This window comes from Anomaloglossus baeobatrachus, chromosome 3 (assembly GCF_048569485.1).
Source record: "Anomaloglossus baeobatrachus isolate aAnoBae1 chromosome 3, aAnoBae1.hap1, whole genome shotgun sequence".
NCBI classification, from domain to species: Eukaryota; Metazoa; Chordata; class Amphibia; order Anura; family Aromobatidae; genus Anomaloglossus; species Anomaloglossus baeobatrachus.
In genome coordinates this window covers 647,680,697-647,706,113 of record NC_134355.1, presented here as the reverse complement: position 1 = coordinate 647,706,113, position 25,417 = coordinate 647,680,697, and the positions used below count along the sequence as shown (strand labels likewise).

The 25,417-nt window shown below is 48.6% G+C and overlaps 1 protein-coding gene across 2 annotated transcripts in view; it reads left to right on the top strand.

Annotated features, from left to right (window-relative positions):
- The window catches only part of ATAD2B (ATPase family AAA domain containing 2B), a 346,160-nt gene that overhangs the window by 269,357 nt on the left and 51,386 nt on the right, over positions 1–25,417 (top strand). For both annotated transcript variants that reach the window (XM_075341155.1, XM_075341154.1), the window contains exon 24: positions 12,926–13,063. In XM_075341155.1, coding sequence (XP_075197270.1) covers positions 12,926–13,063 — 138 coding nt within the window. The remainder of the gene's footprint in view (positions 1–12,925; positions 13,064–25,417) is intronic.

Genomic DNA, 25,417 nt, shown 5'->3' with positions numbered 1-25,417 from the left:
AAGTGAGATGGGAATATATTTGGTTTTTATTACGTTGCCTAATAATTCTGCACAGTAATAGTTACCTGCACAAACAGATATCCTCCTAAGATAGCCAAATCTAAAAAAAAAAAAAAACACTCCAACTGCAAAAAATATTAAGCTTTGATATTTGAGTCTTTCTCTGACGCCTCATTGGGGGACACAGGACCATAGGTGTTATGCTGCCTATCCATAGGAGGACACTAAGTAGATGCAAAAGTCATTAGCTTCTCCTCTGCAGTATACACCCCCTGGCTGGGCCAGGCAACCTCAGTTTTAGCTTAGTGTCTGTAGGAGGCACATCCCTACCAACAGCTGGGGGGTACACTGACTTCTTCTTGGCGCTCTTTTAGCGCTAAGCTCCGCCCCCCGCGGGCCGCGATAAGCCCCCCACCCCCCCGGAAAGCGCGCGTAGATCTCCACAGAGTGGGCTTACTCCTTCCTGAGGACGCAGAGCCATCGGCTGATTCTGGTGAGGTACACCGAAGCAAATACAATCCTTGCTTCCCACTGCTTCACTTGTAGCTCTGCATATCATTGTTCCCCCTCCTGGCATACTCCTATTAGGAACAGAATTCTAAGGGTACTAAGAGTGCTAAGGCTCACACAGTCTATTATTCAGCCTGTGTCAAGGGAGGAATTTGCGTTGAAGACTGCTAATGGAGTCTTCATTTGGGATATCCAGAGACGGTGCCGTATTAGCTGTATATCAGTGCCAATATATATCAATGTATATAAGACAAAGAACACACAGACAACATGCTCTCTCCTTGAGTCAGCGATACCAACTGAGCTCGTTATATATTGAAAGAAACTTAATTATTACAGAAGGTACCTTCGGCCTTGAATATGATACACAGAGTTTATGGGAGTGTCACTCCCCTATTTCTCCCAGCATATTGTCATATTGTACAATACATCTGTTCATTAAAACATTCTTTCTGTGTGGACACTACTGATAAGCGTTTGTAGCTTCACATTTTGGCTTCATTATCTTTGGTTAACCCCTTCATGACTATGCAACTTTGAATTATACTATAGGTCTGTGCGATGGCTACATAGACAGACAGATAATTATACAACTACATCTACATTTTGATTATTTATATACACAGATATTCTTATTACGTTTAAACAAACATACTACAGCTCAGGTGACCTCCACAGTCCCCCCTTAATAAAATATCTGTGAATATTATTACCTTAAATTTTAAAATTTTCCCCATTAAGGCTACTTTCACACATCCGGTTTGAGCACTGCGGCTCAATCCGGCTGTGAAAACTATGCAACGGATGCGGCGAAAACACCGCATCCTTTGCATAAGTTTTTACATGCGGCCCGTCCGTTTTTTTCCGGTTGCGGCATGCTACTGAGCATGCGCAGTGGAAAAAACCGCATGCGGCGAGCGGATGCGTTTTTTTCCGCATCACGCCGCATCCGGCCTCCATAGGTATGCATGAAAAAATGCGCCGCAGCGGCCGGATGCGGCGCGATGCGGTGTTTTTTGCCGGAGCAAAAAACGTTGCAGGGAACGTTCGATCCGGCCGTGGCATCAGCTAAATCTGCCGCATGCGGCAAAAACCGGACTGAACGCAAGCCCCTGCGGCACAATACGGCACTAATGTAAGTCTATGCAAAAAAAAATAAGTACTTAAGGGGGGAGTTAAAGCCTATAGTGTTAAATTAAACAACAATCCCATAGAAAGCCCGCATATATAGATATGGAAATAATTAAAGTCCCAAGGGCAGTAGGTCACAAATAAGTCCCAAATAATAAAATATATCTAAGGCTACTTTCACACATCCGGATTTTTGCTCTGCGGCACAATACGGCGTTCTGCAGAAAAACCGCAACCGGCTTTTGTAACGCCGGTTGCGGTTTTTCTGCAGAACGCCGTATTGTGCCGCAGAGCAAAAATCCGGATGTGTGAAAGTAGCCTTAGATATATTTTATTATTTGGGACTTATTTGTGACCTACTGCCCTTGGGACTTTAATTATTTCCATATCTATATATGCGGGCTTTCTATGGGATTGTTGTTTAATTTAACACTATAGGCTTTAACTCCCCCCTTAAGTACTTATTTTTATTAAATAAACATAACTCTATGATTTATAGGGGGTATTAGAATTGGCGTTATTACACTCATTAGGGCACATTATCCTGATTAAGAAACATTGAATCTAGACCTTATTTAAAAATTAGCACATAATTAAAAAACAAAAAAAACAAAAAGACATTTGCTACAAATTGTCTATGGTTCTTCTTACCAGATATAAAACAAAAGGAAGATGGTTGGTCAGTGCTAGTCCACTTAGGGCCACTTTGTGAACCTGGATAATCTGCACTTGATAAAAAAAAAAACAAAACCACAAAACATGATGAGGCTTCATGTGAACAGTTTGTGGTGCAGACTTGGAAAAACCTTCTGGGATAATGGGTAGAATAGCGGCCGCTTTCTGCTTCGGTTGTGTCGGGTCCATTGGTTTATGAGATGTGACGTTAACTCGCGTGTCACTGCCAGTGCTCAGCAGACTAGGCCGGGGAGACATCAGCCTGAAGGGATAGGCTCTTCCAAAACTTTTCCCGAGATGAGAGAATCCATAGCTAGCATTTTATATTAAGGAAAATCACTGAATATATTCATGAGTTAGTAGGAGACAAAAACATTTGTAAATGGTTAATTACATTAACCAAACCACATTTTTGGGTCTACGAAATGGCTGAATTAAGTATTTTAGATTACTCAATTTGTACCCTCAACAGTCCCCCCTTGACTTACTTCTGCCATTTCCAAATACTAAGGGTACCGTGTTCCCTTAGTCAAAGAGGAAGAAAGATCTGTTGGGAAATCCTGCCTGACTGAACGTTGAGGCATGGGTGGAGAGGGGAATGGGATTTCTTCAACGGTTTGAGACCAAGGACCCCTAGGCGAATCCTCACCCTTTGTAGTTGGACTTTCCCATGTCTCAAGGTTCTCCAAGTCCTCTCTTCTAACTGTTTCGGCAATCATGGTTTGGGACTGTACAGGTTTTTTGTAAATGATAGATATGAGCAGGGCGCTTAGTGCAGCTCCGGTGGATCGACCCTTCTGCAATGCGGGGCGTGTATTCATGTTGTCCTGCCATTGAGCTTTATCGAAATGTCTGTGTCCTTTTAGGATTAATCAGTCTCCTGACCGAAAACCATATACTACTAACTCTGATTTAGGATCTGGAATTAGAAAATACACTTGTTTATTTCTCTAATTTAGTCAATCATATGAAAATTATACGTGCTTTGCGCTAGACCAAAAAAAAACATTTTACATTGGAACCTGTTTATTACTAAAGAGAAACACAACACACACTAAAGAGAAATATAACACGCATTAATTTACAACTTATTAGTTTGTTTATTTCAATACCACTTGCATTATGTGGATTTTCAGCAATGACGTTGTTTTCTGCACTGGAAAGCCTCTGACCAGACCTGGAGAGAAATCTACACAACACGCACAGACTTGCATACAACGTGCTTATGATAAACATCTATAATCAGTTTGCAGTCTCTAAGAATGGGTAGAGCAGGTGCAGGGTGTTTCTACGGACTCTTTACAGTTTTTCCTCATTGTGTTAAGAACGTGTTGCACAAGACCGGGTGAGTTTGCCTACCTGGGTACTGAACCCTGGCGTCACCAAAGCGCACACAGATATCCAACTGTCACAGATGTTAGTCCATGTTACTTGGGCCATCATTAAGAAGAGATCTCATGGCAGAGAAAGCTTACCGCCCTTCATCCACAGACCTTCCTCAGTCAGCCGGCTCCCTGCGTCTCGCACTCCACTCCTTATTGGTTTGCTTTTTCCTGTAGGGATTTAAGAACACAAGGAGTGACAGAAGTCACTGATGTGACAGATGTCACCGAGGCATGGTCTCTATGCATGCTAAAGGACTCCTCAACTCTAGGCCCGTTCACTGCTTCTTGGTCAACTGCACCTGTGCGGGGATCTCCATCCGATTCCATCAGCTCAGATCTAGACTTTCTTTTCGGCGTACCTTGCTTATTTGACAACAGGAAAGATCTACATCCTACATATACATTTTGACTATCTTACCTACCTCTGCTCCACCCATCTAGAGTGGCACTTACGTCACTTCCTCCTGTACCGATAGGAGGGGAGGGAGTGGCCTAAATTTAGACTACCTCATGTTGTGCAAACCGTAGCATATCCAGTGCAGAATCGACCACCATCTGGTTTCATCTATAAAAACAAAAACTAAAAGAAATATAGATTAGATCATTCCTATAACAGACATATATTCCTACATTCATAATAATCCAATAAACATAACTGTTGCAAAAGAAAGGCCGGCTTTAAAGCCTATCCAATATGTCTGCTGCTGGAAAAATGTAATAGATATCTACTTCCTCCCTTTTTATATACTACTTTGGCAAAATATATAGATCTATAACAGTAAACAATATGATTAACCAACCGATAAACATAACTTATACTCTACTGGGAAATTTTGAAACATTACAACAGGGTTCATAGATATTCTGTATCTGCAAAAGAAAAGGAAGGTAATCAATATTGGCAGTTTGTATGCAAAAATAATACAAAACAAAAACTTAACGATAAAAACAAAAAACCTAATTTGTATATTTTAAAAAATATACTTTTCCCTGCAAAATTAATTTAATTATTTAAATAGCAGCAGAATACTATTGATAATCTCCTATGAAATTTTGAACTCTAAGGATTAAACAAAATCCACTCCACCAGCCGGAAAAAGCACTTGTTAGTACATAAGACAGAAACAGCTTTGTAAATCTGCTGAAACTACCTTTTTTTTTCTTTTACAACTTGTGATAACTAGCAGCGTACTGTATACCTTCCTACACATCCCTGCAGGAGTGCGAGAGCATCATTAAAATAGATGGCTTGGGACTGGAAATCACTGCAACAAAAACAAGCAGTCCGGGGCTCCCCCTGTCTCATTAGGGAAGGTTGGGGCAGACTCCTGGGTGCAGCCGGACTGTGGGCAGTATCTTGGGAAATCTCCTGGGACTGATTTAAAGGGATACTGTGATACTCTGGGGAAAAGGCACACCTGGCTTCAGGTAGATCATTACTGAATCTACAGGGAACACCTTTATTGTAGATTTTTGTGATGCAAGTTTTGGTTACGGTTTCGAGGGTACCTGGCCAAACACTGAGATTTGCGGGTGTGACACTTTCTTTGATAGTGACCGGGCTGATCACAACACCAACAATTCTGTTGCTGGCTCTGCTGGTTTTGTTGATTTGGGAGCTACGTATACGGGGTCTGGGCCCTGTCTGGGCATGGGCTGTGGTGGGGGCTGCACTGGCGTGGTTGTATACACAAATTGATCTTGAGCCCATCTTTTTAAAGCGGCACAATACTGTTGTCCACTTTGGAAAATGGTATCATCAGTGCCTGGGGGGCATTGTGAGATGGGGCTCCATTAAGAGCCAAAAACTGTCTCCTGCTTTTATCTTGGTGAGATTAACTAGGTCTTTCCGAGCAGCTGAATATAATTCGTGGACCTGTAGCATCTTTCTATAAAATCGCATAGGGTTAATGTCGGGATCTGGCAGGCAGGGGATTAATGCCGCTGACTGGATGGGGTTGAAAGGGACATATTTAAATGAGGGCTGTTCCTCGTCAGGTTCGGGGTAAGGCTCACTGTGTCCTAGGGGAAAAAGGGGGATCCAAGGGGAGGGGATTGGTAACTGGGGAAGGTGACGGCAGACTGGCCGGTAAGGTTAGAGACAGCATTGCAGGTATGGGAGGGACCAGGGGTATGGGTGTGGAAAGGGTTAAGGAATGCTGTCTAGTGGGTGGGACTGCAGCATCTATGAGCAGCTCCGGGACAGGGGGAATAGAATGGGGATCAGGTTGTGGGGCAGCAACAAAACAACCTGCCGGAGGACCCTCAGATCTGTCCTAAGACTCGGGTAACATATAGTAAAAACACAACATCCCCTTGCTCATCTTCATCTTGAACCTCAATATATCCTTCCAACAGCAATGCCTGCGATATTCTGCCAAACAATTCTGCATCATTCAACAATCTCCTGTCTTTTAACTTGCCCTTTTTTGCTTTTAGTGCTGTTGCCCATAGTGACGGTTGTAACCGACCTCCTTTTGGTAATTCTAACATTTTAAAAATCTCCAAGGCATGACGTACAGCTTTCTTCCCTTCGCTCTCTGCAACTATCTCTAACACAGTCTGTGAACCTTCAGGCCTCTCAGCTTTCTGTCTCCTCTGTCTAAATATTTTTACTATCTTGGTGTCTGGATTACACTAATATATGACTATGCGGTGTGCGTTAAAGCCCGGCCGGAACTTAAGGCTACACCTCTATACTAGCTGGCAACTCCTCAGCTATATAGTAATAAGGGTATCCCGCGTTTCGGAGGAGGGGTACAAAATGTATTCCCTCCGGACTTGATCAGCTGCACCAATATTTTTTATTGTCCTAACTCACTATCTTTGATCACGTGACAATCTTCCGTGTCACGGAGGAGGTCATACAAGAATGCATATGCACATACAAACAAGTCCCGGCCTCCGGACTTGGTCAGCTGTACCAATAGTTAAACGTCCTAACTCGCTATCTTCGGTCTCGGGACCCCCCCCCCCGCGTCTTTAATTACAGACCGGGTCAGTCTAACTAGCTATATCCAGCCACCCCCGTCTTTCCTGCCCTAACAACCGTCCTCTGGATCCCGTGTGACACTCGATCCACACCTCAGGGCTGGGATCGTGCTCTGAGCTCCAGCGGGCACTACCCCGGAGTCACAATCTGGAACCTTTTAACACCGATAAAAACACACAGCCCGTCACTCCCTCCTCTCCAAGAACAACCACAACGGCAGTGAATACAAAATATGTAACACTCACCGAGGGTTGTAGGGGATCAGCCTGGTTGGAGCGGAGGGAGGTCTCAGTCCGTGACATCCAAACCATTGGTATCTCCAGGTCAGCAGTGCGTCCGTGGAGGCCCACGCTGATGGGCGCCAAACTGTCAAGGGAGGAATTTGCGTTGAAGACTGCTAATGGAGTCTTCATTTGGGATATCCAGAGACGGTGCCGTATTAGCTGTATATCAGTGCCAATATATATCAATGTATATAAGACAAAGAACACACAGACAACATGCTCTCTCCTTGAGTCAGCGATACCAACTGAGCTCGTTATATATTGAAAGAAACTTAATTATTACAGAAGGCACCTTCGGCCTTGAAAATGATACACAGAGTTTATGGGAGTGTCACTCCCCTATTTCTCCCAGCATATTGTCATATTGTATAATACATCTGTTCATTAAAACATTCTTTCTGTGTGGACACTACTGATAAGCGTTTGTAGCTTCACATTTTGGCTTCATTATCTTTGGTTAACCCCTTCATGACTATGCAACTTTGAATTATACTATAGGTCTGTGCGATGGCTACATAGACACAGATAATTATACAACTACATCTACATTTTGATTATTTATATACACAGATATTCTTATTACGTTTAAACAAACATACTACAGCTCAGGTGACCTCCACACCTGCACTGCCTGCCACGCTGAGCTACGACGTAAACTTACCTTTTCTCTCTGTGAGTCCTGTGCCCCTATAGCCCCCCAAGACCTCCCCGCCACCACCGCCGCAACAGTCAGCCCAGAGCCTAGGGCTCCCAGCCCACCGGAATGGGCACAGTTTCTGTCCCAATCCGTGGAAAAACTGTCACAGAACCTGGTGCTGGCTATGCAATGTCGTCCTCCACACCCTTCTGGGCCCCTGGATGGAACGCAGCCTGAGGATACCCCTATGGAGGGTCCTTCTGAGGTAATCCGGGCTCATTCTTCACCGGTTGCAGGGATTAGAAAAAGAGCACACGGCCGGGTGTCTCCAGCACTCTCTCATGGCCCCCATGGCTCACAAGGCAGGCTCTCCCACACGCTCCACGGCTTCTGAAGACCTGGAGGAGGGAGAATGCTGTTTGTACCAGGATGATTCCTTGGTTTCAACCTCCCCAAATGATCAAACTGCAATAGACTCCCCTATAGCAGCAATCAACCAAACTCTGCATGTGGAGGATCCCCCATCCACTACCACTGACCATGCGGTCTCCTTTAAGAGGGCAAGGAAACCCCAAAAGGTTTTCGCTTATCACCCAGAGTTTCAGGATATCCTCACAAAGCAAAGGGAGAAGCCTGACAGGCACCTCGGTAACCGTAAACTCACGGAGTCAAGGTACCCTTTTGCCTCACCTGCCCCAAAGGGCTGGGCCGATCCGCCCTCGGTCGATCAAACCCCCCCCCCCACCCCTTCCCAGTCTCCCGCCTTGCCACAAAGACGCTCCTGTCTTTACCCGATGGTTCCTCCATCAAGGGCCCGACAGACAGACAGGTGGAGCATCTCGCCCGCTCTGCCTTTTGAAGCTGCGGGTTCCTCCCTCTCGCCCTCCTTTGCCTCTGTGTGGGTCGCAAAGGCGATCTCGGTCTGGGCAGAATCCCTTAACACTTCTCTTGAGGTATCCCAGTTCCCTCATACCTTCACAGAGGTAACAGCTCAAATTGCCCCTGCGGCGGAGTACCTCATGCAGGCCTCCATTGACGCTGCTACCTGCTCAGCTTTTGCCGCCTCAAATACCATAGCCATCCGTAGAGCTCTCTGGCTCCGACAATGACGAGCGGACTCTGCCTCCAAGAAGTCTCTCACGGGCCTTCCCTTTTTTTCCAGACCGATTGTTTGGCGAACGTCTGGACAAGCTCATTTCTGACGCCACGGGGGGGAAAGAGTACCTCCCTCCCCCAGCTGAAGTCCAGGACGACCTTCACCAGACGTCCACAGTCCTCGTTCCGCTCCTTTCGGAACTCATTTGGTTGGTCGACATCCCGCTCTGACCCCGCCACTAGCCGCGGACTACGCAGGGACCGACCTTCTCAGCTCTCCCCGAAACCCACTTTGTCATTGCAGCTTAGACCGAAACAGTCCAGGACTAGGGAGACTCGTCCACGACGTTTTCCCCCCTCATGACTCCTTCGGCGCCCCAGAAGACACACTCATTGCAGGAGGTCGACGGCAGCTCTTTCATCACATCTGGGCTGCCGCCTCAGACGACAAATGGGTGCGAGACCTTGTGTCTTCCGGTTACCACATAGAATTTCGGACCCGACCCCCGAGTCGGTTCTCTCTCTCAAACCCCCCAAAGACTCGAAAACGACGCGAGGTTTTTTTCTCAGCAATCCACTCGCTCCAAACAGCAGGAGTGATAATACCTGTCCCGGACGACGAGAATTTCAGGGGTTTTTATTCCAACCTCTTTGTGGTCCCCAAAAAGGATAGGTCAGTTCGACCCATCCTGGACCTCAAACACCTGAACAAACATGTGCACGTACGGAGATTCAGAATGGAGTCCCTAAGGTCCATTATTGCATCCATGGTCGAAGGGGAATTCCTCGCCTCCATAGATATCAAGGACACGTACCTGCACATACCCATCGCCCCAGCTCACCAAAAGTTCCTCCGCTTTGCGCTTCAGGACTCCCATTTTCAATTCGTAGCCCTACCCTTCGGCCTTGCCACCGCACCAAGGGTCTTCACCAAAGTCATGGCGGCCGCCATGAGCGTCCTTCACGCCAGGGGAGTAGTCGTTCTCCCTTACTTGGACGACCTCCTCATCAAGTCCCCCTCCTTCCGCGACTGCTCAACCAGTATACAGATCACCGTAGACACCCTATACCGCTTAGGGTGGCTACTGAATCTAGACAAATCATCCCCGGTCCCATCACGATTCATCACCTTCCTGGGCATGTCCCTGGACACCCGTCGGGGCTTGATCCTTCTCCCTCAGGACAAGGCGATCGCTCTTTGACAAGCGGTACGCTGCCTTCTACGTCCTCCGTCTCGCTCCATTCGATTCAGCATGAATGTGCTCGGCAGGATGGTGGCGGCTATGGAGGCAGTACCCTTTGCTCAACTGCACCTCCGACCACTGCAGCTAGCCCTTCTAGCTGCCTGGAACAAGAGCCCCTTCTCCCTGGACAAACATCTTCACCTGACGCCTTCAGTCATGTACGCACTCCGCTGGTGGCTTTGGTCCTCATCCCTATCGAAGGGGAGATTTTTTCTCCCAGTGAACTGGCTGGTCCTCACCACGGACGCCAGCCTCCTAGGCTGGGGAGCAGTGTACCAGCATCACACTGCTCAAGGACGTTGGATGCCCCAGGAGTCTTCCCTACCCATAAACATCCTGGAAATCCGCGCGATCTTCCTTGCGCTCAGAGCGGTCTGCCCTCTGCTAGTGGGTCGTCAGATTCGAGTCCAATCGGACAATGCGACAGCTGTAGCCTATATCAATCGGCAGGGGGGCACCCGCAGCAAAGCGGCTTATCTCGAGGCCCACAAGATCCTAACCTGGGCCGAATCGACAGGGTCAGTGATATCAGCGGTACACATACCGGGAGTAGAGAACTGGGCAGCAGATTTTCTAAGTCGCCAAGGCCTGGCCGCCGAAGAGTGGTCTCTCCACCCAGAAGTGTTCCTACACATCTGCACTCGCTGGAGTACACCAGACGTGTGGATCTAATGGCCTCAAGGTTGAACGCAAAGGTACCCGCATTCATAGCCAGGTCACGCGACCCGCAGTCCATCGGCGCGGATGCTCTAGTCTGCTCCTGGCGCCACTTCCTCCTGCCTTACATATTTCCACCTCTACCCCTGCTGCCGCGGGTAATCAGGAAGATCAAGGCAGAGGGAGTCCCGGTGATACTGATAGCACCGGACTGGCCCAGGCGCGCCTGGTATGCCGAATTAGTACAAATGCTCACAGATGTACCGTGGCGCCTTCCAGACATCCCATACTTGCTGACCCAAGGGCCCATTTCCCATCAGAACTCCAGAGCCCTGAAGCTGATGGCATGGCCATTGAGGCCTGGGTATTAACAAGAGCGGGATTCTCCCCCTCGGTTATCTCCACCATGATCAGCCCCCGAAAGCCTGCTTCATCCCGCATTTACCATCGTACGTGGAAAATCTTCCTTTCATGGTGCAGGGAACCTAACTTCCAGCCTATGCCTCTGGTCATCCCCAGAATTATCGATGTTCTGCAGTCTGGCTTGCAAGCAGGGTTGGCTCTCAGTTCCCTTAAAGGGCAGATCTCAGCGCTCTCAATCTTCTACCAATGCCGCCTGGCTCAAAAAACGCAAGTCAAGACCTTCCTCCAGGGCGTTTCCCATCTATTTCCCCCTTACAAACGGCCGCTGGACCCATGGGACCTCGATCTCATTCTGGACGGTCTCCAGAGGTCCCCCTTTGAACCTCTCAAGGAATCCTCCCTTGCTCTTCTGTCCTGGAAGGTAACATTCCTGGTGGCAATTACGTCCATCAGACGGGTTTTGAAGCTGGCAGCACTCTTATGCCGCGAGCCTTTTCTGATCTTTCACCAGGACAAGGTGGTTCTGCGCCCCCTTCTGGATTTTCTTCCAAAGGTTCCTACCCCGTTTCATTTGAACGAGGACACTGTTCTGCCTTCCTTTTGTCCACACCCAGTTCATACGGTGGAAAGGTCTCTGCATTCGTTAGACCTCATCAGAGCTCTCAGATATTACATATCCAGGACAGCCCCCTTAAGGAAAACAGACTCTTTGTTCGTCATTCCTGAGGGGCCTAAGAAGGGACAGGCAGCTTCAAAGGCGACTCTGGCTCGCTGGATTCGCTCTGCGATCCAGGAAGTCTACCGCTTGCAACTCAAGCCCATTCCTAGTGGGCTGCGGGCTCATTCCACGCGAGCGGTTGACGCTTTGTGGGCCATTCGGCATCAGGCTTCAGTGGAACAGGTGTGTTAGACTTCGACCGGGTCTAGCCTACATACCGTAGTTTTTCAAAGCACTACAGAGTCCATACCCAGGTTTCAGCTGAGGCAAATCTGGGTAGGAAAATTCTCTCAGTAGGCGCTCCTGGCTGTCTGGGACTGGTTCCTCGTCCTTGGGTTGTGTTGTCTTTCTTTTATTTTTCCCACCCATGGACTGCTTTAGGACGTCCCATGGTCCTGTGTCCCCCAATGAGGCGTCAGAGAAAAACAGATTTTTGTGTACTCACCGTAAAATCGTTTTCTCTTAGCCATCACTGGGTGACACAGCACCCACCCTGTTGCCCTGTTGGGCCTTGGTTCTCTCAGTACCTTATTTGGTTATGACTTTTTTTTCTCATGTTCCTCCGTTGAGATAAGTTCTTACTGTTTTGTTCTCCTACTGCTTGTGTACTAAAACTGAGGTTGCCTGGCCCGGCCAGGGGGTGTATACTACAGAGGAGGAGCTATGCATTTGCATCTACTTAGTGTCCTCCTATGGATAGGCAGCATAACACCCATGGTCCTGTGTCCCCCAATGATGGCTAAGAGAAAACGATTTTACGGTGAGTACACAAAAATCCGTTTTTTGGATTGATTGAGAACATAGTTGTTGATCAATAATTAAAAAAAATCCTCTAAAATACAACTTGCCTAATAATTCTGTACATGGTGTATTACACCACACAGGAGAGCTGACAGATTGTATTCACTTGTGTGAAGTCTTCTTTAATTTCTGGGAATTGCTCTGTGAATTGCATGGTTAATATACGCCGCAGGATTGGCCATTTTTTTTTTTCCCCTGGCTGTTTATTACTGAATTTCTATTAAAAAAATAAAATAAAATTGCCTGTGCTGTGCTGTTAGGTTGCGTTGGACTGAACGGGCAGATCTTGGGTATCTTAATTGATTTCAACCTTCGAAAATTTCTGCTGACCTGATGCATTGCTGAGCAATGCGGAGTAGAAAAATGCAACCAAAAATATTTTAGGTGTCATCCAGGATTAAATTAAAATTTCCCTCTTATCTTGTATGTGCAGGTTTGTCAGTGACCACCGAGCAAATAAATCCTCAGAGTTCAGTGGCGCGGAAGACCGAAACCGGAGCTGAAGATGTGTGCCGGAATAAGCACAGGATGGCGCTGGACATGGGGAGTCACTCTGCTATCAAATATAGATGTAGGTATTTTGTAACAGGTAGGAAACCATTCACCTGTAACAAGTGTTTAACCCCTTCCCGCTCCACATCGTACCATCACGTCATGCAGTGGGTGCAGGTGTATGTTGCAGGTTCAGGAGCTGAGCCCGCATCATACCTGGCACATTGTACAGCCATTGGAGTTAAGTGCTGTTAACCCCTTTTATATGGCACTGTCGGTTCTGTGTCCATATCTCCCCTTCATCCCACTACGACTGCTGATCCCATCTCGGGCTGAGGACCTCGCTGACCTTCCAGGTACTTGAGTGCATACATAATTTGATATGTAGTGGCACTGCACACCTTTTTTTTTGTTCTTTACATATTGGCTGCCATGCATCCTTACAGCATTTTTCTGCTTAGGAAAATGGTGCATTTCTTTCAAAAATTTGTGCACTAAACACACGAAATGCTAAGGATACATGAATTTGGACATGGAAGGAAATAAATTAAAAAAATAAGATGCTTGGCAGATAAAAAGGCCAGTTTTATGTGAGCCCAGCAGCCAGCGTCAAGGCGTATCTTTTTACTGGGTCAATGCCTACAATGCCTCTGTCAGGGCTGGAAAAGCATACAATATGTAGGAAAGGAGTGCTCAGTCAGAAGGCATGATCCTATAATCTATAATGAAAAAACTGAAGGCTCTTCATAATAGGCAGATGTGAACAGGTGCAAACTCAACATAACAAATATACAGTTGCACTCTGAATTCCTGTATTCAGAAGTTGCATGCCTTAGCATTTCAGGATGCAGCTGTATATTTGTTACTTTGTTTCATGTTCAGTATACACCTGTTCACACTTATCTGTTAGGAAGTGTTATCCGTTTTTATTTTATTCTTTCATAAATTGAGGCAGATGCCATATAATAGGTATGAATAGTGATTATGGAATCAATTATTTTAATACAAAATTTAAATTTAATTGTTTTATTTAGTTTTTACTTCATTATATTTGTACTGAAATACGGGGGGCTGCCATCTTGGATTCTCAGTGTGTAACGACATTACCTTAAATACGGCAGACCCTGTGTATAAGGGATGATGGTTGCGCTTCAACCCTATCGCCTGCATTATGTCTGCTATCTGCTGTGACTGGACAACACCCCCTGGGCTGTCCAGGTCACCGCTCTGGGAGGACACCACCACCACCATCTTTGTGGAGACCATAGTGTATACTGTGCGCTCCACTTTCCCCCTGGTCTTTGCTCAGCGCTGGTTGAGCGGTGACACTGGGCTGACAGGAGGGTTGAGCCTACAATGTACGGGCTCCTTCTAGGTCCTGACTGCAGCCCATACATTCTAGGGTGTTCTTTAGTGAGTCTGTTACAATGTATGGGCTGCAGTCAGGACCTGGAAGGAGTCCATACATTCTAGACTCAACCCTGACAGTAGGGGCTGACAGGAGCGGAGATCCGGGAATGAGGCGAGTACATACTGCATGGCGGTGATCGTAGCTGACATTAGCTGCGATCACCGGCATCTTTTCCTGCCACTGTACTCAGCGGTGACAGGAGGAGCTGCCGAGACACCAGGCTCACAGGAGGAGGTGCCAGTGGGGGGTGAGTATCGGGTGAGTATTGGGCGCGGGGAGCAGTGATCGCAGGCTAATGTCTATAGTATAATGCCTGGCTTAAGATCACCGCTTGCTGCAGCTGCTGTGTTCAAAGCAAAGCAGAGGAATCGCGCTACTGTGCTCTGAACACACTAGCACAGCTCTGCTATATCACTGCACACTGATATAGCAGAGCGGTGTACTGTATGCATTACTATGGGGTACTGTATATTATGGTTCACTGTATATTATGGGGCATGGTATTGCAGAGCACGGTATATTATGGGGAACGGTATTGTGGAGCACGGTATGTTAGGAGGGACGGTATTGCGGAGCATGGTATATTATGGGGCACGGTGATGCGGAGCACGGTATATTATGGGGCACGGTGATGTGGAACACGATATATTATGGGGCACGGTTTTGCAGAGCACGGTGTATTATGGGGCACGGTATTGCAGAGCATGGTATATTATGGGGCACGGTATTGCAGAGCACGGTATGTTATGGGGCACGGTATTGCAGAGCACGGTATATTATGGGTCACGGTATTGCAGAGCACAGTATATTATGGGGCACAGTGATGTGGAACACAATATATTATGGGGCACGGTTTTGCAGAGCACGGTGTATTATGGGGCACGGTTTTGCAGAGCACGGTATATTATGGGGCACGGTATTGCAGAGCACGGTGTATTATGGGGCACGGTATTGCAGAGCACGGTGTATTATGGGGCACGGTATTGCAGAGCACGGTGTATTATGGGGCACGGTATTGCAGAGCACGGTGTATTATGGGGCACGGTATTGCAGAGCACGGTATATTATGGGGCACGGTATTGCAGAGCACAGTATATTATGGGGCACGGTATTGCAGAGCACAGTATATTATGGGGCACAGTGATGTGGAACACGATATATTATGGGGCACGGTTTTGCAGAGCACGGTGTATTATGGGGCACGGTTTTGCAGAGCACGGTGTATTATGGGGCACGGTATTGCAGAGCACGGTATATTATGGGGCACAGTGATGTGGAACACGATATATTATGGGGCACGGTTTTGCAGAGCACGGTGTATTGTGGGGCACGGTATTGCAGAGCATGGTATATTATGGGGCACGGTATTGCAGAGCATGGTATATTATGGGGCACGGTATTGTAGAGCACGGTATATTATGGGGCACGGTATTGCAGAGCATGGTATATTATGGGGCACGGTATTGCAGAGCATGGTATATTATGGGGCACGGTATTGCAGAGCATGGTATATTATGGGGCACGGTATTGCAGAGCATGGTATATTATGGGGCACGGTATTGCAGAGCACGGTATATTATGGGGCACGGTATTGCAGAGCACGGTATATTATGGGGCACGGTATTGCAGAGCACGGTATATTATAGGGCACGGTATTGCAGAGCACAGTATATTATGGGGCACGGTATATTATGGGGCACGGTATTGTGGAGCACGGTATATTATGGGCACTGTATATAGTGGAGCACTATGCCAACTGTTCTTAGTGACACTTTAGACATATTAGTATCATTTTGCAGTCACCAACAAAATGGCTCCGCAATGTGATCCTAAACTTCATCTTCCCTTATTCTTTTGGAAACGCCCAGAACAGGAGGGGGAGGGGACATCACACACACAGGAGAGCAGACTCCACCCACTTTTACTGCAGCTGTAATCCAGGCTAGTTTTACACTTGGTTTTCAGCAGCTGCTCCCCCTAGTGTTTGAGAGGAACATATCAAACTTTTCAAAAAAAAATTTAGATTTCTTTATCGTTCCTTATGGGAGACCCAAACCATGGGTGTATGCTACTGCCCCCGGAGGACACACAAAGTTACTACACTCAAAAACGTGTAGCTCCTCCCTCCTAGCATATACACCCCCTGCTAGCCAGATCTAGCCAGTTTCTTGCTTTGTGTCAGGAGGATCACACACACACATGCATTCTCTTTTGATTTTTCATTTTTTCTAAAGATTTGGAAGAAAAGCGGGTCCACTGGACTCCCGGCATGTCCCTTCTCACCCCCTGGCGGCGGTGCTGTTAAGGTTGACTTCAGGGCAGGAGCCCTTCATGCCGCGCTCCTTCACCATCCCTTAGGGGCTCTGGCTTGAAGTTGGAGCCAACACGGTTCTCACTGCCTTGCAGGAGACCGGCCTCCATCCGCAGCCCTTGTGCAGGACCCTGCTGGAAGGAGCACTGGACCCCCACCCCACCAGGGACTGGGCCCTGCGTCTCAAAGCTAAGTATAGAGACGTTATTCAAAGGGTCCTTCTGCAATGTGGGGCACTTTTTATTGTGGGGGACAGTGATGCTTGATAATGCTGCTTTTACTGTGTTTCCGGCCGGTTCCACGGTTTCTTACTAGGAACCGCGCCGATGATGCCTGATTCTCGGCCGCATGTATAACTCTAGGCCCCGGCTTCTGCCGCGGCCTAGTTTCGTTTTCGTTCCCCTGCATGTCGGTCATGCAGGGGGACACTGCAGAGCCGCCCGCCGGCCGCTCTGCACAGGGGAGGACGCTCCTTTTTGAGGAGATGATTCCCTCCCCTGTACATCTCCTTCGACCTCCGATTCCCGCTCCTGGGTCAACCCCCGCCCCCCCCCCCCCTCACTCTGGCGCCATTTTCTCAGCGTCTCAGTACTCTGGTCGGTGCTGGCTGCTCTGCAGTGCAGAGGGAGTGAATATCTGGCTGGGGGTCCAGGCCTGGAATCCGGAGGGCACTCATATAGTGGCCTGATAAGTCACAACCTCTGGTTGTGCACTTTTATTCACTCTCAGGGCATTCTGAAGGAGTTAATTCTTTATCATAGAATCTCCTCCTCAGCAGCATGCCTCACACTAGGAGCAAAGCTCCAAGGCTGTACACTACATGTTCTGCATGTAGGCTCATATTGCCTGAACCGACACACTGTAACGGTTCTTATGTGGTGGATAGTGGCAAGATGCCTCAGCAGGGATTCTCCCCAGGCTGAACCTCTGTCTTGGGTATTCTAGCCATTCTAGACAGAGCCCCCACCTCTGCAGCATGTCACAGGCGAGACTGCAGACTGTTTTTTATTATCCACTGCAGGTAGTCTCGTACGGCCTTACCGAGCTCATACATGGGAGCTCATTCATGGTCCCTCCAGCTGCTCCGGTTTCGGTGGCTGACCCCCGTAGGAATCCTATTCCAGGGGTCGGCTGTCCCGGCATCTGCTGAGCATGCAGCCCCCTTCTCGGGGCGTTTTTCTGCTTCGCTCAGCAAAGCTCACAAGGGACTCTCCTTCTGGGACCCCGTCCTCCTGACAGGGAGACGCAGGGTTCCCTGTCCTCCCCGTCCCGCAGCTCCGATTACGAGCTGACTCGCTGGACGAGGAGGATGTCTCTACCACGGGCTCGGACGCTACTTGATGTACATTGATCCGTCCGTAGGTGACGCAGATGCGAATGATTGAATTTCGTCCAGTATTCTTGTACTGGACCTCCATCCGCCTGATCAGGGAAGTGTTCCCCGCTGGCAGAAATGCATCAATATGCCTTTAACATGACGAGGAGTGTGTTCTTTATCCACTCCAGTTTTCAGCCCGCCGCGTCCAAGCCCACAGCCTATCCTGCAGACCCCACAGGGAGTTCTGCTGCCTGTCTCCCCCTCCCATCTGAGGTGGTCTAGGAGTGTACTCATTCGCCAAGGGTAGCCACTCCGGTATCTGGACTTCAGCCCGGATAGTGGTATCAGTGGCTGACGGCACCTCTATATGGATCCTACGGTACATTAATTTTGTACTGGACCTCAATCCGCCGGTGTTACCTTATCTAGGTGAACACAACGTGTGTTCCTTAACCTCTCCAGTTTTCAGGCCCCTGTGACCAAGCCAGGGTCCGCTCTGACAGTCGCTTCCCATGAAGCGTGCTTCTGAGGACTGGATTTCCCCTGTCCACCAATGGTGGTCAAGTAGTGGGCTCATTCACCTTAGGTGGCTCAGCCCGGGCCGTTATGTCAGTGGCTGATGGCTCCTCACTTACGGTTCTGCGGTCCGCCCGGTTGTCCTTTGGGCCAAGTTCGGTATGGGGACGGCAGGAGCCTCGTTCTCCTCAGCTTACAGCAGTGCGGTTTTTTTGTACCTTCTCTGCTTCTCTGGAGGAGATGCATTCTCTCACAGGGACTCTATGCCAAAACGGTTGCCTGAACTTCCAGACTCAGTTCTTTCATCCTATACCAGATCTGCCATGCTGGACACCGCACGGCGGTGATCTGGGCTACCTTCCTCGCTATCCGCAAGCTCCTGTGGCTTCGGATTTCGAAGGCAGATGCCTCTATGGAGGTTCCCTGCTGGGCTCCCCCTTGGTGGGACCAGTTCCTCGGAACCAACTGAGTGAAATTAAGGAAGCTCTTGGCGGGGAGTATTTCTCCTTGCCACAAACCTAAATCAGGACAGGAATCAGTTGAGGTTTCGGTGGTTTCCGTTCCTCCATCTGGTCGTCCTCTAGCTCAGCCTAGGTTCATAGAACCAAATAGCTCGAAGCTGCGTCTTCAGAAGGCCGCAGGAGATGCTGTCACTGAGTCAGCTTCCTCCGAGCTATTTAGCCACGCCAACAACCTCCTCGGTCGGTGGCAGGCTCTCTCCACGTGGCGACGTAGGGTTCTAACACGTCTCCGTTCAGTGGGGGCGAGATTATATCTCCCTTGGCTACAGGATGGACTTCTGTCCACCCGCCAAACAGATTTTCTCTGTCATCTCCTTCCTGCTCCAAGGCCGCCGCCTTCTCACAGGCCGTGGCATTTCTGGCAGGCCGATGGAGTAATTGTACCGGTTCCCGTCTGGGAACGGTTCTGAGATTTTTGCTTAAATCTATTCCTAGTCCCCGAAGAGGGCGGTGCCTTCGACCTGGATCTTTAGCTTTTCAAGCATAGCCAGGTGTGGCGTTTCACATTGAGTCTTGGTTTTGTTCCGTGTGTTTTTTTCACCGGATCAATCAAGACCCCAAGGCGATTCCCTAGCAACCATCGGCATCAGAAATGCCTATCGGCAGGAGTCAATCGCAGTTTCACACCAGCGTTGACTACGTTTTGACAATCGGAGTGGTCCAATCGTGGCTCTTCCCTTGGGGTTAGCCAAGGCCCCTCGAGTATTCTCATTGGGGCAGCTGTGATCAGGGTCCTGCCCCCCTAGGGGTTGGCAGTCATTTTTAGCCCTGGACGGCCTTCTTGTCAGGGTTTCATCCAGTGCTGACTCTTAGCAGAGTGCTTCGCTCACTCTCGCCACTCTGACCTATCGGGTGGCTTGTCTTCTGTCCAAGTCCACTCTGACTTCGAACCAGAGGTTCTCAGGGCGTCAATGGAAGCGGTTCCTTGCCCAGTTTTTCCTGCGTCCTCTGAGACTGGATGTTTTTCCGCTATACAAGCGAACTCACTCCTCCCACGGGGTGGTGGCTTCGCCACAGACCAGGGGCTCGTTTCAGTGGTGGCTTCGGCCACTCTGTCTCAGGGGCGCTCCTTTTCTGGCCCGTTCCGGGTAATCCTCACCAGGATAGCCTATCCGCCTTGGGAGCGGTATATCTCCATCGTGGAGCGCAGGGCGCTTGGACTCTGTCCGAATCAGCCCTCTGGATCAATGTGCTGGAATTCAGGGCTGTATTTCTTGCTCTCTAAGCCTTCACCATCTGTGGGCGGCTAGGCACATTCGAGTCCAGTCGGACAACGTGATAGCGTTTTCCTACACCAGCTTCCAGGGCGGGACACTCAGCCGCCTGGCAATCATGGCGGCTCAACATCCTTCAGTGGACAAGGGACTCCTAGTCCACCGTATCCGCAGTCCACATCCTAGATGTGAAAACTACGAGGCAGGCTATTTCAGCTGTCCTTCCGTGGTCCACAATCCTCAGGTTTTGCGGTAGACACACTGGTTCATGTTTGATCCCAGCTTTGTCTCTTTACGAATTTCACCCTCTACCTCTTGTCCAGCGTCCTGTGCAAGATCGGTAAAGGGGGCCGTCGGGTCATTCTTCCAGACTGACCTAAGCAGGCTTCGTACTCTGACCTGCTCCTTCTGTCCGTTGGGTTGCCTTCGCATCTTCCGGACCGTTTAGACCTTTTCTCAAGAGGTCCGTTTTTTCCCCGTCAGAATTCTGGATCTCAGATTGACGGCGTAGCTCTTGAGTCCTGGGTCTTAGCGACTTCTGATATCCTTCCTGAAGTCATCTCCACTTTGACTCGAGCTCCAAAGTGTCCTTTGACCTTTTTTGGCCTTGCCGACCCTCCTGTCCCTTCCACAGTCCGGTCTACAGCTAGGACTATCCCTCATTAAGGGACAGGTCTTGGCTCTGTCAGTATGTGCCAGCGGCGTATCGTCCGGCTGGCTCCGGTGCGCTCCTTTAAGGGCGCATCTCACATCATTCCGCCTTCCGGCGGCCTATGGAGACCTCGTCGGACCTTAATCCGGTCCTCACGGTTCTCGGAAACCCTCCTTTGCGCCGTCTTCGGGAGGTTCTTTGTTGTGTCTTTCACAGAAAGTAGTCTTTCTAGTGGCTTTACTTTCCCGCCAGAGAGTTCTGGCTGCGCTCCCTCGGAGTCACCCCCTTTTTTTTTGGTCTTTTGCATCAAGACAAGGTGGTCTTCATCCGACTCCGGACTTTTTCCCTAAGGCGGTTACTGCTTCCACCTTATCCGGGGCAATTTTCCTGCCTTCCTTTTGTCCGGCTCCTGTTCATCGCTTGAGGAAGCGTTGCATATCCTAGATCTGGTGCGGGCGCTCCGGATCTACGTGTCTCGCACCGCCGTTATTAGACGGTGCACCTCTCTGGTGCTGACTGTTCGTCAGCATAGCGGTCTCTCGGCATCTAAGCCGACCCTGATCGTTGGCTTAGGTCAGCCATTTCTGAGACTTACAAGTGTACTCAAGTGCCTTCCCCACCGGGGATCAGAGCACATTTGGTCAGACCTGTCGGCGCCTTTTTTTCTTGGGCTTCAGGCACCAGGTTACGGCTCAGTAGGTCTGTCAGTCTGCAGCTCGAATTAGTCTGCATACTTTTCGAAGCACTACCCAAGGCATGCTCATGCTCTGGCAGACGTGGGCTCGGCAGACGCATTTTTCCGGCGTCTGTCGCCCATTTGTGAAGTTAGGTTTGCCTGCTTCTCAATTGTCTGTTTATTCCCACCCATGGACTGCTTTTGAACGTCCCATGGTTTGGGTCTCCCATAAGGAACGATAAAGAAAAAGAGAATTTTGTTTACTTACCGTAAATTCTTTTTCTTATAGTTCCGTCATGGGAGACCCAGCACCCTCCCTATTGCCTATGGCAGGTTTCTTGTTCCGTGTGTCTTCACCGGCTGTTATTGTTGTAGACTGAGGTTCCGGTTCCTCCGGATTTTACTCTGTCTCTTCTTGTGGGTGGATGTCCTCCTTCAGCTTTTGCACTAAACTGGCTAGATCTGGCTAGCAGGGGGTGTATATGCTAGGAGGGAGGAGCTACACGTTTTTGAGTGTAGTAACTTTGTGTGTCCTCCGGGGGCAGTAGCATACACCCATGGTTTGGGTCTCCCATGACGGAACTATAAGAAAAAGAATTTACGGTAAGTAAACAAAATTCTCTTTTTTGCTCCATTAAAAACAAATATTTAAACAAAACATCATTTATATTTTTGTCAGTTTTTTTTTTTTTTTTTTATGGCATCTTCCCTTGAAAAATAGCAGAGCAGGTATTTTTCCACTGCACTGATCTCTGTATTTTGCCTGTAGCAGTCATGTCGACAGCCTGCATCACCATTGTAGCCAATCACTGAATGAAGTGACGCGTTGACCCTGCTATTGAGCATAGTGATTGGCTGCAGCGGTGATGTGCACTGTTGCTGTGATGTGACCGCTGCTGCCAAAAACAACGAGCAGTGGCGAGGAGACAGCGCAGGATCTGAGGAGAGGGATTACTGGCCTGTGTGACATTTTAGTGATTTTATAGAGGGTTTGGGGGTCTATTTTCCTGAAAGTGAAAAAAAACCCTTTAAGGGCGGTCATGTCACCTTAATATCATTAGTTCTAGCTGTAAGGATTCCCCTATATATCGCCTACATACACCATGTAGCCAGAGCAGAGATCCTACCTGTCTAATATTGCATCATATTCACAAAACAATAGCGTCTGACCCCGAGACGTTAACAATAGCTCTTTTTTTACAGGGAAAGTGTCAAGATTTACATCACAGAAATGGTATCCACCACCCTTTTCCTGGTTTCTCTAGCACTCACTTGATAAGCGCACCGCAGCCCCACATGCCTAGCACTATGCCTTTTATAATTAGTCCGGTCCAGTGGGCGTCTCCAGGCTGCTCTGCTCCACCTCTGTTGCCTTGATTGACATATGTGATATTTGTGCCTGCGCTGCTTTTGTTCAATGATCCTCTGGCTCAAGACTTGCACCGACCATGGATGATGTAGATGTCATGTTGGAGGGCATATTCCTAGATATGGGGGGACGGTGGTCGACCTATGTCAAAGAATAGATGCTGTAGCCCAGACAGACTAGTCTTCCCTCCCTATCTGTGATCTACAAGGCTCGGGCACCCGTGGTCTGGTCACTAGTTCTCTATTTGTCCTTCCTTGGACCCTTTAGTTACTGATTTCCCCATAAGACCTGCCATTTTGACCCATTCATGTAGACCTAACATTTTACCCGTATCGCGTCCTTACATGTGTCCTTACATTTCTTTTTTTTGCATCCAACCCACTGTTTGTTTACTGACTAGTGACCTCGTAGCTAGACAATGATACTCGCTTCAACGGACAGCGGTTTTCTTGTTACGGTAAGTTGCCCATAGGTTCCCTGGTCCGTGCTATGGTCCCATTCCTACCACCAGAGCATCCTATGCGCTTTCAGCACACGTGCGTAGCTTACCTGGGCATCAGTATGACCACAGACCTGAAAAATTACACCTAGTGTGAAATGACATCCCGAGGAATTCTATAGCACTTGATATAAATCCTGTGCATTGACCTTGTGGAAATGGATATGAGCTGCTGTGCATAGCCAGCAAAAAGCTGCTCTGAATCTATGCATCTCACCCGCCTTCCCTACACAGGAGAAACCCTTTCCTACAAGCGGGACATCCTGGAGGCCTGAGAAATGGAATCGCACATCACTTTGCGGGCAGACGGTTCCTCTCCACTGCCGGTTTTGTTCCATATCTCCCTGTAATGACGGCATCAGCTGCCGATTTAATTAAAATGCTCCGTGTTATTCTCCATTATTCATAATGAGGAGCCGGGAACATAATAAAACATTATCGGATCTTCCCTGGAGGCTGAGCCATAGCTGCCGATGCGTGGTGCACAACGCGTGTCATTGTGCTGCCAGGAGCGCGCCCCGTGCCGTGCCAGGCTTCTGCACGTGCCAGCACTTACTGCAGATAAACAATGGCTTCTGGTTAAAAAAAAAAAAAAAAAATCACTACCTTTTAAGCAGTCATCCCAACATTTTGGTCTCATGGATACATCTGCTACTAAAACACAGTGGTCGAGGTCTATCATAACTGGTGCCACGGAAAAGTGGAGAAGATCGAGGTGGGGAAAAGCGTTCTATTTATTGCTACGGGTAATATCTGCCAAGTTTTTGGTAAATCCTCTTTGACTTTTGAGGTTCCCTTATTTACTTGCATTGCGGTAGATTCTGGAAAGATTAGGGTCGAGGGGTGATCCCTTTCTATAGTCCAAGGAGAGACCGGAGGATCTTACACTTTTTTTTTAAAAAATTTAATTGGTGTGCAATTAAAGTTTGTAAGTTATCCTCTATCCATCAGATCGCTGGGTGTCCGACTGCTGGGACCCCCACTAATCCCGACAACCCTGGCTCTGAAGAGACCACGTCAATGGGAGCGGTGGTCGGCCATGCATTCATTTGCGTATTACCACCGGAGATTGCCGAGTGCAGCGTTCCCATAAGAATACATGGAGATAATGTTGCTCCTTTCACATGGGGCTCCTCAGAGCCAGGGATATTTGAAGAGGTGGTGACTTTAACCTTCTGGACTTTATACCCTTTCACCGGGGTCTCAAACATCCGGGCTGCTTGGGCACCTAAGGCTGCTTCGTGCGGCCCACAGACACCTAGACTGCGTGATGATTGCAGCCCGGTACATATACGGGGCCACCGCAGTCAGCACTGCACAGAGAAGCACGCCTCTACACACTTTACTAATGGCAGCTGCCGCCGGCCAATCAAAGGCCTGCAGCTAACGTGGGTGTATTTTGATTGGCCGGCGCAGCTGCCATTAGTAATGATGTGAGGAGAGCAGTGCCGCAAATCGTTCTTCAGTAGGAAAACGCTGATGGCGGCAGCCCTGTGTATTAGACAGCAATCGTCACGGTCCTCATGGGTTCCAGGTGCCTGCGGGCTGCAAGACACCGAGGGAATGGAGGAAAGGTGAGAAAATTCTTTTGTATGTGAACAACGTCATAATGGGATGTTACTACAGGATGGGCACATTAGTACAAGGGGACAATATGGGCACAATACTACAAGGGGGCAATATGGACACATTACTACAAGAGGACAGTATGGGAACATTACTACAAGGGGACCGTATGGGCACATTAGTACAAGGGGACCGTATGGGCACATTACTACAAGGGGACAGTATGGGCACATTACTACAAGATGGGGACAGTATGGGCACAATACTACAAGATGGGGACAGTATGGGCACAATACTACAAGATGGGGACAGTATGGGCACATTACTACAAGATGGGGACAGTATTGGCACATTACTACAAGATGGGGACAGAATAATAA